The sequence below is a fragment of the Cucurbita maxima genome, unplaced genomic scaffold, assembly GCF_002738345.1.
Source record: "Cucurbita maxima cultivar Rimu unplaced genomic scaffold, Cmax_1.0 Cma_Scf00008, whole genome shotgun sequence".
Taxonomy (NCBI): Eukaryota; Viridiplantae; Streptophyta; class Magnoliopsida; order Cucurbitales; family Cucurbitaceae; genus Cucurbita; species Cucurbita maxima.
In genome coordinates this window covers 4,619,372-4,633,571 of record NW_019272024.1, presented here as the reverse complement: position 1 = coordinate 4,633,571, position 14,200 = coordinate 4,619,372, and the positions used below count along the sequence as shown (strand labels likewise).

The 14,200-nt window shown below is 30.5% G+C and overlaps 2 protein-coding genes across 3 annotated transcripts; both read right to left on the bottom strand.

The window, feature by feature from the left end:
- Positions 1–329: 329 nt before the first annotated feature.
- LOC111483273 ((+)-gamma-cadinene synthase-like) lies at positions 330–2,950 on the bottom strand. The gene is made up of 7 exons (XM_023129427.1): positions 2,749–2,950; positions 2,363–2,642; positions 1,807–2,179; positions 1,414–1,632; positions 1,075–1,213; positions 739–987; positions 330–661 (listed from the first exon to the last, which is right to left on the bottom strand). The coding sequence occupies exons 1-7, from the start codon at positions 2,881–2,883 to the stop codon at positions 368–370; spliced, it is 1,689 nt and encodes a 562-aa protein (XP_022985195.1). The 5' UTR covers positions 2,884–2,950; the 3' UTR covers positions 330–367.
- Positions 2,951–8,490: 5,540 nt separating this feature from the next.
- LOC111483269 ((+)-gamma-cadinene synthase-like) lies at positions 8,491–11,339 on the bottom strand. 2 transcript variants are annotated; one of them, XM_023129424.1, is made up of 8 exons: positions 11,180–11,339; positions 10,794–11,073; positions 10,236–10,608; positions 9,982–10,061; positions 9,843–9,906; positions 9,436–9,574; positions 9,099–9,347; positions 8,491–9,011 (listed from the first exon to the last, which is right to left on the bottom strand). In XM_023129424.1, the coding sequence occupies exons 1-8, from the start codon at positions 11,312–11,314 to the stop codon at positions 8,718–8,720; spliced, it is 1,614 nt and encodes a 537-aa protein (XP_022985192.1). In that variant the 5' UTR covers positions 11,315–11,339; the 3' UTR covers positions 8,491–8,717. The 2 variants fall into 2 exon arrangements, with proteins under 2 accessions (XP_022985192.1, XP_022985191.1); XM_023129423.1 differs by having other exon boundaries at positions 9,843–10,061.
- Positions 11,340–14,200: the final 2,861 nt, after the last annotated feature.

The following is a 14,200-nucleotide window of genomic DNA, read 5'->3' as shown; positions in this document are numbered from 1 at the left end:
AATCAACCCAACTTAACGGGTGAAACAATACTCAAACAATAATCAAACGTATAAATCGAGAAGGCGAAGACGAAGAAGATCTACAACCATCCCGTGAAGCATCACCATGTACGACTCTGTGTGAGATTTAAAAATAACCATAGACCAATAGTGACATTAATTTGATATTGAAACTAAAATTAACTACTAAATCAGAGGCAGTAGATTTATTATTATTATAGTTTTTATTTGAAAAAAAAAAGAAAAAAAAATCTAACTCTAAGATGAGTGGGAGTGCCTAAAACACTCTAACCACTCTAACCCAAAGGACTTATTTATTTTAAGTCTAAACTTTCTTTCTGGTACAAGTTCTTACTGCAACACATATTTAACATGGCATTGGATTGACCAGAAGAGATTCGATAAGAAATTTGGTTCGACCATTTGCATTTGTGTATCCATCCTCATCTGTATAAAGAAGGTTGATAACTCTTGAAACATTCACAATCCGCATAAGAATAGGCATTGGAACATCGATTGGATGAAGACATGCTTCATTTATGTCCTTCCATGCATCAACCACTTGCTTATGAAGTTCAATGCAAGCTTCGTTCTCTGAACAACCATATTGTTCCATGTAACATTCAACTGCCGAAGCAACGTGTTCTCTTTGTTGCTCAAACTGAAAAAGAAAAACATGTCCGTAAATGTAGTTTACTTTTGTTTGTGCTGTTTTGAAAGATAGTAAACAATATATACCTTGTGGGAAACGAGGTCATCCATGAGTCTAGCAATTATTGTTGCGGCTTTAACAACTTTAGGTCTTTTGAAAAACCATTCAATTACCTTATTTGTTACTATGTCACCCATACCAATGAGTGAAATGCTGATAACCAAGGAATAACCTGAACTATGTAATCCCCATTTCATGTACTCTTTAAATTTTGGTTTGTAATTTTGGTTTAACCATTTAGCTTCTTCAAAGTATGATCCAGCTAGCTTTTTTATCTGTAAAAATAAATCAAATAATAACTTTTATTTATATGTATAAAACGGAAGGCAAGAAGATAGAAGAGGGAGACCAAGAAAGCTTACTTCTTCAATCGTGGAATGAATGTGAAGCGAACATTCATCCTTGCCTATTTCTTTACTAATTTCTTTATAAAGATTTAACATTGTTAAATATAAAGGCTTCATGTACTCCGGGAGTATATTGATCATGCTTCTATCCCATCTGAAAATTCAATAACATTATGGTCCATAAAAAAATTTCTGTACACTAATATAATTATTCTTATATATAAATTTTGAAAGATGAAAAAAGGATTTCTATTTCTACTTTCCATTTTCTAAAGATAAACAATAAATTTATTAATATCGTAAGTCAAGCTTTTAAAGCTAAGATTTTTATCCATAGGGATGAATTCAAATGACCTTTGAATTGCTCGAGTGAAGACTTGGAGTTCTTCAAATGTTCCATAGGCATCATATGTGTCATCTAAAATGGAAGAAATGGCGATTACTTTGGTTAATATTCTCCTTCCAATATTGAACTGAGGTTCAAAGTATGCACCCAATGTCCAAAAGTAGCACTCAACAATTCTATCTCTTGCATAAGGAAAATTTGTTTCAACGTTCAAATCTTTCCACCACCTATAAAATATAAAATATAAAATATGTAAATAAGAAACAAATATAATTTATAGAGTAGAAAGAATGGACAATAATTTAGTTGAAGTCATGTTTTAATATCATTTTAAATTATGATATGGTATGTTATTTAAAATTTAATTATATCAATAGTTTAACGAATATATGAAATTGCACCTTGTGAGTTCCTTCAACTCCTTTTGATAAAGTTTCTGTAGTATGTTGAAATCCAGTTTTGAAAAAGCAAGTAAAGTTGGAGAATGGGAAGGATCTTCTTGATACATGGTTATGTACTCTCTAGCCTTTAATTTTGGAAGGTCTTTTCTTAGTGGCCATTTCAAGGCATGCTCAATTTCAGCACCCAATTTGGAGTTTGAGTTGGCTATAATATTTTTGAGATGCTTCACACTAAAATCGAGAGCTTCCTCAAGGACATCTTCTCCATGCACCCTCATATTTGCTGCTTCATATAGACTTAAAATTCCTCTTGCATCCTCTGCTAATGATTCTTTGAACTTTCCATTACTTTCTACAAATTTTGTGAATATGTCTGCTCCAAATTCATAAACAATCATTTAGTTCTTTAAAATTTTCTTTTTAAAGAACTTTGTTTACCTATAATTTCAAAGTCTCGATATATATATATATATATATATATATATATATATTTTATCTCATGTGTTGCAAAGGATTATAATACAGTAGTTTAAGAGTTATATATGAATAAACTTACCACATGGGATTCTATAACCGTGTTGTCTAAGCAATCGAAATAGAAGAGAGACAATGTGAAGATCATCATAGCCATCAATACTTGTGAAGTCTCTATAGTTTGCATATATTTTTTCTAAGATTTGATCAATCTCATTTTCAAAATGATAAAATACACTTAACCGTTGGATTGAATCAACTAAACTTAACTTCTCCAAAAGATTTCTATTAGAAATCATTAGCATCTTTTTTACTTCTGCTTTCAACTGTTTAGCTCGTTCCTCCATCTCAACATCTATTTTCTGAAATTAGAAAGAGAAGAAATCAAGTAAAAAATCTAACGATTTAATATAATAAACAAATAAGTATGATTATATTATAATTCATGAACATAGACTACTAATTTACCATTGCTTCGGATGATAATGAAAGGAAATGGTCCTTCCATATGCTTGAATGAAAGTTTGCAATAGGACGTTTGACTTTAAGAGTGTTTGGGCTCTTCATAGATAAAGCAGAAACGGGAGAAGCTTTGTGAGACATTTTCTATCGATTCGTTCTAGGAGAAGAAACGAAGAAATTAGGGTAACTTCACTACCAAATGAGTTCCAATGCATTTGAAGAAGTACTCAGATACTTATATAGATGTTTTTAGATTACGTGGAAAAATTCTTGTCACAAAAATTGTGTGATGTTCTGAGGAACTACATCACAGATACCTATAGATGTATTTTTTTTTTTTTTTTTTAATAATGTTTTATTGTTGGTAATTTTTTTTATTATGTTATCATTTATATTTTCTGGTTATAAAATATATAAAATTAAAAATGATTAAAAATATATATTTTAAAATTATAATTTTAGGAATATCTTAATTGGTCACGTGAAAATTTCACATAATCAAACAAACGGTCAAAAACAACCAAATAATAATACTATACAATACTTTTTATTTAGTTCTAGTGAGGTTAATTAGAATTCAAAAAAACTCTTAAATGAACTAAAATCATTATAACTTTCATTTACTAATTTTTATTTTATTATCTCATAACTTTTTTATAATATTTTATTGCATTCAAATTAAAGGTATAAAAATATATAAATTTCAAAAGATAAAATATAAATCATATTTTTCTTTTATATTTTCTACCTTTAACAAAATCATTTTTTTACAACATTTTTTTTAATCTATTTTTCTACCGAATTATTAAAAGTCTGACTACTTTTAATTAGAAAAATTTCGTAAATAACTCTCGTAGACTAAAGAAGCACTACAATTGTAGGTGAGTAAAAGATAAATATAAGAAAAGAAGAGACGTAGGTAAATAACCACCGTTCAGGCCACGAGGAGTCTGATTCCAGCCAAGCTTCCTTCGCTAATCCTTCACAAAACCTAAAGGAGAAGCATTCTGGATCTTTTAATCATACAAAATTGTCAAGAAATAAGGAAAATCGGAAGGTGAGTTATTGAATTCTTGTTCTCGAATTTTCATAAGGTATGTGAGAAATATTAGAAGTTAGGTTATGAAATTTGAGTATGCTAATCTAAGAAGAATTGCGTTCATAATCTGTGAAGTAAGTTGTAATCGATTCGGATTGAAGATAAGAATTTTGATGTTCGTAAAAATTGGTAACTTTTGGCTAACTTTGGACCACGTTATATCTACCTATATTTAGAAATAAATTACAAGAAAAAGACATGCAAAATCAGGAAGAAATCATATTAATCTGAGTTATGTAACACAAAATACAAAAATGCAAAGAAAATGAAGAAATACACACTTCAGACAGCTATTGGGACATGTGTCAAGTGAAGAGGCGGGAGGTGGGTCCGACTTCTAGTGCAACACGTGTCAATGATCTGCGCGGTGACGCGTCGCATCGAATCTGACCTGGTGACCGACTCCACTCTACTACCGTAGATGTTAGAATTTATGCCATAAAACTTCGTAAAGTTTTTAACAAAAATTTTTATTCTTTATTTGTAATTTAATTGTTATCCATTTTATGAAAATTCAAGGTTATTAATATAATCTTGAACCATATGTAGTTGACGTACAAAAAGGTCATGTTCAAGTAATAACTTAAAGTGTCTATAGTATATAGATAAAGTTGGGTGTCTTATCAGGGTAATACTATTGATACAGCCCACTTTGTAATCGTTACAAATGATTTGATTCAAATCTTTCAGGTGGAGACATGTAAGTGGGGTATCCTATGCAATGAGTTTGTATAAGACTAGACTAAGAAATATTTAATCTCTTTTTATAAATCCGTTTATTGAGAAGATTAATATTTCACATGAGAATCATTCCGAAGTTTTATTTAACATGAAAAAGATTAATCCGTATAGTGGGGTATCCTATGATCATTTCACATGAAGATTAATATTTAATCTCTTTTTATAAATCCGTTTATTGAGAATGACATTCTATGCTACGTTTCTACAAAGATAATTTAATAAAAATTGAATTGATTCGTAATGCTTTCGCTATGTGGATGGTGAATTCATTCCAAGTTCATTCTCTTCACCTTAATCATCGAACCGGGAACCCACGCGCCACCTGAAATCGTTCTCTAACCCTACTCCGCCTTTGCCACGCGTCAACGTAATAAAATTTGGATTTTCAACGCGCGCCTCAAGACTCAAACCCACACATTCTATCTTGGTGGACCAAAGCGCATGTCCTTCTCCACGTAGGTGCATCCGTACGCGTGCATGGCGGTGCGTGTGGAAGGCCCCTCCAACGCGTGGTGCGCACGTGAGACCCCTTTATAAGCCTGATTTGACTCTCACTTGACTGTTTTTCGTCTCTATTTTGATCCTGCCTGAATTTCACTTGATTTACAACCTACAAGTAAGCTTTCAAGAAATTTGGGGCTCCCAACTAACTAAAAAGCAAAGCTTCAAAGGGTACACTTCCTCCTAGTAAGGAACCACCCAAACGGTAGGCAAGTAATACTTGTAGGAATTATTAAGGGAATAAGCTAGCATGTGAGTATAATGTACCTTAGGTGGTTAGAATATGTGTGATTAGAACCTAAAATGAATAATTTGGATATCTATGACATGTATATTACAACGAAATTACACTTAGAACAAGAGAATTGAAAAGTATGTCTAATTTAATGTCTTATGTTGTGGTATGATGGAGGAAGGGTAGGAAGGGATATTCTGATCTGTGATCCAGGTGATTGATGAATGTTATCTCCCATTGAACCTGTTTGATTGTGTGTATGATTTATTAATTGATTTTCATGCATCAAGGGTTAGTAGGAATACCTTCTTAATAAACATATGAGATTGGTAGACATGTTTTATGTGCTAAAGACGGTTGATAGATATATTTTCCTAGTAAAGCATCCAACAAGAGTTTAATTAAGATTAGGGCCCTATAACTAGTTTTGTTTACATGTGGAATTATAGGTTATACTTATGTGCACCCAGAGATTGGATAAGCCGAGGGGCTAACTTCGAACATCTTGAAACTGAGAAATAGAGTACAAACCCCATGAATGCCTTCAAGAGCCTAGTAGACCTCCATGATGTAAGAATATGATCCAAGTAGCCTACAGAATCACGAAACTAGTTGAGTTACTGTTGAGTGTTGAGTCGGGTCAAGGTCGACGCTCTAATCCCATTAAACTCGTTCTTGAGAAGAACTAGGGATTACATGGGTAGTTAGCTCAAGACATGGACCCCTATATGAAGTAAAAACATGTGAACCTATAAACCAGTCGTGTTTGACATGGGCAGGTGTCAAAATGAGATCCCCTATTGAGTGTAACTAGGGATTACAAGGGTAGGTGTCAGGATGAACACCCCTATTGAGTGTAAAAATGAGTCAAGGTCAACGCCTCGACTTCGTAAATCTATCTTGGAAGAGATTAGGGACTATGTGGGTAGGTGGTTAGTATGAACACGTCTATTGAATGTAGGAACGGGTCAAGATTGATGCCATGACTCTGTAAACAAGTCTCGAAGAGGGACTAGAGACTACATGGGTAGACGATCTATGAGGAATCATTTGGAACTTGAAGACCTACACAATAGTTTAGAGCATTGTAAGGGTGAACCTAAACTTCTTATAGACCAAAGGAAAGTCGTGGAAACCTACTACTTACTGATTATATTTTCATACTCACTCCTATTTTCCTTTCTTTTTCAAGTACCAGTCGAGGTGGAGAGGTGCTTGGGAGCTGTATTGTCATAGAGGAGTGTCGTTCTAGAACGTCAGTCCGTTTTTTAATTTTGGAATCTTGTATTTGTTTTTTTATAATTTTATCATTTGTAAAATGTTGTACAACATCATCTTATAATTGGGTTTAATTGTATTTAATTTTGTTGTTTGTTGTTTGTTTTTTTTATTTAAACTTTATATGATTTTTTTCTTTTATTTTATTCTACTTTTATTTGTATTTGTTTTTAATTTTGTCTTTTTCATTTTGATTCTATTTTCAACTCTCGAAAATTGGGTAGTGACATGATGTAGAACTAATGCACATTTAACGTCATTAGAATTTCTTTTAGGCATTATTCATGATCTACTTCCATCTTGGTGTTGGTATATCGGTCAGAGACAACAATTTTGGTCATATCAAGATAGCCTTATGAATACTAAGTTTGTATGATCCTTAAACTCTACAAGGTATTGATCAGGTTTTAGGGCATAACAAAAATCTCTTAATGTCCATACACCTTCTGAAAGCAAAATTCAATATGTCGTTCTCTCTAACCCTAATTTGAAGGTAACCTAACCTTGCCATGTCCCTTTTGATCATTACCTTCTCAACAAAAATAGCCTTGTAATTTCTTCTCATGTGGCCAACTCAGGTCTTTCGTTATAGTGCAACTCCGTATCACATGGTAGCTTGAGCATGGATACTCATCTAAATTAAGTAAAAACTATTTTAAAAATACTAAGTAATCTACTTGTAGGCTCTCATCACATCCTTAACATATTAGTTGCCACGTGCTTTTCTCTTGACTTTAGGAAGTTCGGGCCTAGTATCTATGGCTATCTAAGCATTTGAAGTACGTTGATGTTCCAAGTGGTACTCTAGCTGCTCATGGATTCACTATAGGTTTGGAATCGATGGTTTACCCATTTCTTGTGTCGCAGGTCTATTATGCAACAAATCTCATATCTAGGGTGAACTGTTTTTCTGTTCTTAGACTTAAGTAGATTACTTTATTTAACGTTTAAATACAAATTTATTAAAAGTATGACCAAATTTTAATTGTAATTATAAAGTGTAGTGATAAGGTAAATGAGTAAATTTATTATAGTAGCATGTAAATTGAACTTTGAAAGTAAAATAATAATTAATTGGGACTAATTCGTATTAGATTGTTTTTGAAGTGGTGTAACGACCCAAAATTTTCTACTTAATTTAAGATCGCTACGGGATACATATCATGAACATTGAATGCGAAAATACTTTATTTAAACTTTCATAAAGCAGTACCTTCATTTTAAAATACAACTATGGACTTTCGTGTTTTGAAAACACTTTCAAAAATGATACAACAAAAGACTAAATAAAATAAATAAATGTTTAAAAATTTAGTACTCAGGTTTGCTATAATATTATCTTCACGGTGTACAAACAATTTAGTACTTGATCACTTTTGCCCAATTCTATTATTTATTTATTTATTTTTGTTTATTTAGTCATTAATGTTCGAAATGATTTTCTAAAACTTATAGAAAATTCTTGATATTTAATTTTTAACTCAAAGCTAAATAATTATAATTAAATTAATACTACACCATCTAAGAAAAAATATAAGTAAAATATGAGTGGTGAGATCCAAGATCCATTTAAATGATATTCAAATGACATCACGTCGAACAAAATCCTTTTTTTTTTTTCTTTTTTTCCCTAATTATTAAATACAAAATATGTTGTTTTAATTAACGGATTTTATTTTATTTTATTGTATTGTATTAATAATAATAATAATATAATAGTTCAAATATATAAAATACATTTAATTGTTGGATTGAATCAACCCAACTTAACGGGTGAAACAATACTCAAACAATAATCAAACGTATAAATCGAGAAGGCGAAGACGAAGAAGATCTACAACCATCCCGTGAAGCATCACCATGTACGACTCTGTGTGAAACTTAAAAATAGCCATAGACCAATAGTGACATTAATTTGATATTGAAACTAAAATTAACTACTAAATTAGAGGCGGTAGATTTATTATTATTATAGTTTTTATTTGAAAAAAAAAGAAAAAAAAAATCTAACTCTAAGATGAGTGGGAGTGCCTAAGACACTCTAACCACTGTAACCCAAAGGACTTATTTATTTTAAGTCTAAACTTTCTTTCTCGTACAAGTTCTTACTGCAACACATATTCAACATGGCATTGGATTGACCAGAAGAGATTCGATAAGAAATTTGGTTCGACCATTTGCATTTGTGTATCCATCCTCATCTGTATAAAGAAGGTTGATAACTCTTGAAACATTCACAATCCGCATAAGAATAGGCATTGGAACATCGATTGGATGAAGACATGCTTCATTTATGTCCTTCCATGCATCAACCACTTGCTTATGAAGTTCAATGCAAGCTTCTTCCTCTGAACATCCATATTGCTCCTTGTAACATTCAACTCCAGACGTAACATGTTCCCTTTCTTGCTCAAACTAAAAAATAACAACATATAAGTAAATATATTTCTTTTAAAAAATTCAACTTTATGTTGGTTTTGAAGGATAGTAAACAATATATACCTTGCCGGAAACGATGTCGTCCATGAGTCGACAAATGATGGTTGAGGCATTAATAATTTTAGGTTTTCTAAAAAACCATTCAAGTATCTTGTTTGTTACTATGTCACCCATACCAATGAGTGCAACGCTTATAATCGAGAAATAACCTGTGCTATGTAATGCCCATTCCATGTACTCTTTAAATTTTGGCTTGTAATTTTCGTTTAACCATTTAGCTTCTTCAAAGTAGGATCTAGCTAGCTTTTTTATCTGTAAAAATAAATCAAAATGATAACTCTTATTTATATGTACAAAACCGAAGGAAAGAAGATAGAGGAGGGAGACAAAGAAAGCTTACTTCTTCTTTCGGAGTATGAACGTGAAGCGAATTTTCATCCTTGCCTATTTCTTTGCTAATTTCTTTATAATGATTTAACATTGCTATATATAAAGGTTTCATATACTCTGGGAGTATACTAACCATGCTTCTATCCCATCTGAAAGTTCAATAAACATGGCATTGTTCATAAAAAGTTTATTTATGCATAAATTTATAAAACTCTATCCAATATTGGAAAAATATTTTCAATTTTTCTAAATCATTCATATTACTCAAAAAGTTATTAAAGTCTATTTCTCAAAAATACTATTAAAACTATCTAATATTGGAAAAATATATTTTTTTTTTCAATTTCTAAAGTTTGGTAGAAGTTGGTAGGGTATTTTTAAAAAACAATAAGTCAAAGATCAATGAATTCATATGACCTTTGAATTGCTTCAGTGAAGATCTGGAGTTCTTCAAATGTTCCATAGGCATCATATGTATCATCTAAAATTGAAGAAATGGCGATTACTTTGGTTAATATTTTCCTTCCAACATTAAACTGAGGTTCAAAGTATGCACCCAATGTCCAAAAGTAGCACTCAACGATTCTATCTCTTGCATAAGGAAAATTTGTTTCAACGTTCAAATCTTTCCACCACCTATAAAATATAAAATATAAAATATGTAAATAAGAAACAAATATAATTTATAGAGTAGAAAGAATGGACAATAATTTAGTTGAAGTCATGTTTTAATATCATTTTAAATTATGATATGGTATGTTATTTAAAATTTAATTATATCAATAGTTTAACGAATATATGAAATTGCACCTTGTGAGTTCCTTCAACTCCTTTTGATAAAGTTTCTGTAGTATGTTGAAATCCAGTTTTGAAAAAGCAAGTAAAGTTGGAGAATGGGAAGGATCTTCTTGATACATGGTTATGTACTCTCTAGCCTTTAATTTTGGAAGGTCTTTTCTTAGTGGCCATTTCAAGGCATGCTCAATTTCAGCACCCAATTTGGAGTTTGAGTTGGCTATAATATTTTTGAGATGCTTCACACTAAAATCGAGAGCTTCCTCAAGGACATCTTCTCCATGCACCCTCATATTTGCTGCTTCATATAGACTTAAAATTCCTCTTGCATCCTCTGCTAATGATTCTTTGAACTTTCCATTACTTTCTACAAATTTTGTGAATATGTCTGCTCCAAATTCATAAACAATCATTTAGTTCTTTAAAATTTTCTTTTTAAAGAACTTTGTTTACCTATAATTTCAAAGTCTCGATATATATATATATATATATATATATATATATATATTTTATCTCATGTGTTGCAAAGGATTATAATACAGTAGTTTAAGAGTTATATATGAATAAACTTACCACATGGGATTCTATAACCGTGTTGTCTAAGCAATCGAAATAGAAGAGAGACAATGTGAAGATCATCATAGCCATCAATACTTGTGAAGTCTCTATAGTTTGCATATATTTTTTCTAAGATTTGATCAATCTCATTTTCAAAATGATAAAATACACTTAACCGTTGGATTGAATCAACTAAACTTAACTTCTCCAAAAGATTTCTATTAGAAATCATTAGCATCTTTTTTACTTCTGCTTTCAACTGTTTAGCTCGTTCCTCCATCTCAACATCTATTTTCTGAAATTAGAAAGAGAAGAAATCAAGTAAAAAATCTAACGATTTAATATAATAAACAAATAAGTATGATTATATTATAATTCATAAACATAGACTACTAATTTACCATTGCTTCAGACGATAGTGAAAGGAAATGGTCCTTCCATATACTTGGATGATATTTTGCAACAGGGCGTTTAACTTTAGAAGTGTTTGGGCTCTTCATTGTTGAAGCAGAAACCAAAGAAGTTTGATGAGACATTTTCGAGTAGAAAATTAGTGTTATACTAAATTTCAGTGCATTGATGAACAATATTAAGTACATTATTTATAGGAGTCTTAAACTTATATATCTATTATATTTTTTAGGCAAAAGAAATCAATTAATACCCTATAAATTTATAACTGTATTATGTAAAACTTGATTAGATTTAAAGCTTTCATTAATAATTTATAATTATTTTCGCTCTATTACATTTAAAATAAATTGAAAATCTATTATACAAAATTATTCTGGTTTCATTTTTTAATAAAATTAAATTGTCGTGAGACTGTTATTATTAAAGATAGAAAACCTAAAATTTATTTCTTTTCGTTGTTATTTTTTAATATGATACTTCCACACGTGTCAAAATCAATATATTAATACATATATTTAAAGCTAATTTATTAATTTAACAAATTATTGGGACCTAAAACATATATTTCAACCTCCATTATGTATGTAATAAATAATTGAGACTTAAATGAAAAGAAAATAAATTTAATAAAGTAAAAGATAATTGGAGTTACTCAAAGGACTCAAGGAAGAGGACATGAAAGACTTTCATCACTGAGTATAGTGTAGGTGCATGCAACGATTTAATTCAAGTTTTTTAGAATTTCGTTCGAATAAAAATTTAAAACGAATTGATAATTGCACAATGTTGATGTTGCTTTTTTAGAGACTTCAGCACAAATCACTACTCATTAATGCATAATAAATAAATAAATAACTCAATAGTAATTTTCTTTTAAGAGTAAAGTTGTCGTATACAAGAAACACTATTGAGACTATAAACAAAAATGGAGGGCAAAAGAAACATATATCTAAAATATAAGGAGTCAACATATGACTCAACTCTTACGAGTCCTCGGTACCCTCGCAGCTTTAGAACATACTCACGTTGTCCATGTGGTTGAGGTTCTGTTTAAAAAGTACTCAATAAGTAGCTTTACTTAAAAGTCTCTAAATCAATATTAATTCTTACTGTGAAGCTAAATACTTTGTATTTATATTATATACTTTTGAAGGATGGCGGTAAGATCCGAGGTTCGACGAGAATTAATTTCTTAATTTTTCTTATATGTTTAAATTTTTGATATTTTCTTGAAAGCCTTAGAGATCAAATTTTAAGATGAGATAGAAGGGTAAAATACAATCCTAAAAAAAAGAAAAAATATATATATACGAAATAGTGAAAAATTAAGAAAAACAATTGGAATCAAGAAAGATGGAAAGTTAAGAGTTTCATATTTTTGTTCTTGATTTCTTTAGAAAGATTTACTTGGATTAAGTTTTGAAATTTTAATATGTTTTTTTTTTCTTTTTTTATAAGAGGATTTCACATAATTTTCATGGATAAATAAATAGTTAGAATTGTGAGTTTCATGAAACAAGTTTATTAGTAACATAGAAAAAATTGTGAAAATAAAAAGAAATTAGAAAAGAACAAAAACTAATATGAAATCTAGAACAATATTTTAGGATTAGATATGCATTATTATGGAGGAGGATAGTGAGGGTGTGTAATAGCTCAAGTCACTACTAGCACATATTGTCTTATTTTGGTTTTTTCTTTCGAATTTTTCCTCACGATTTTTAAAACACGTGTGTTAGAGAATTTTTTTTTTTTGTAACGACCCTAAACTTTTTACTTAACCTAAAGTTATTATTGTATACATATCATAAACATTTAATGCAGAATACCTCATTGGAAACTATATAATAAAACCTGACCTTGTTCTTACCTCTAGCTTCTCAGGCTTTTAAAATAAAAAATGCACATTGAAATAACATGAAATAACATAAAGTTAAAATGTTCTATACTAACCTATGCTACTAAATGAAAATGCAATGAACCTATACTAACCTATAGTCTACAAATTCAAAATACGAAACTACCCTAAGCATATGTCACGATCTCCTAGTTGCGATGCCACCGTCAGTCATACAGGGGAACCTTGTCTTACTTGAAAAATAGAGTAGCGCATGACTTGAATATTTTAAAAAATACTCAGTAAACGACCATATCAGGGTTAAATATAGGCATATACAATTTCATGAATGGGACCTATCATAATAGTCTATTTTCCTACGGCGGCTATCCTAAACGGGCAATTTAGATGTGTACTTAATTTTCCTACATATGGTCCACACACGCAAGTATGGACCCACCAGTCGATTTGCACACCTCCTAGGCCCTTTTCTGGTCAGGCGAGAATTCTTTGATAGTTGTTGATGCCAGACACCCGTTAGGATAGCGATCGTCACGGTAGCTTATGATAAATATATTGATCATTTTCTTGCCTCATCGCGTATGCGTCCGTACTATCGTGAAGGAGAAGTCGTATTCTCCAATGCATGAGCACACAGTAATGTATGAGGTCAAAACATTTTTTTCATTTTCATTATTATTTAATACAACCCCGCTGTGTCTTCCTTCATTTCATATCATTTAGGATATCATTTCTTATATCATTTATCATATCTTTTATACATATGTCGGAATTGTATTTCATGCTAGTTCGTCGTTTTGCATGTCAATTATATCATATCATTCATGTCCTCATAATTAATTATTTAGTTTATAACAATAATTTTTATTATTTTATTTGTAATTTAATTGTTATCCATCGTATAAAAATCCAAGGTTATTAATGTAATCTTGAACAATATGCGGTTGACATACAAGAGTATCGTGTTCAAATAATAACCTCAAGCATCTATAGTATATGGATAAGGTTGGGTGTCTTATCCTAGTAACACTGTTGATACGGCCTATTTTGTAATCGTTACATTATAATATATGGATAAGGTTCATCGGAGTTTTTTTTTTTTTTTTTTTTTTTTTTTTTTTTTTTTTTTTTTTTTTTTTTTTTTTTTTTT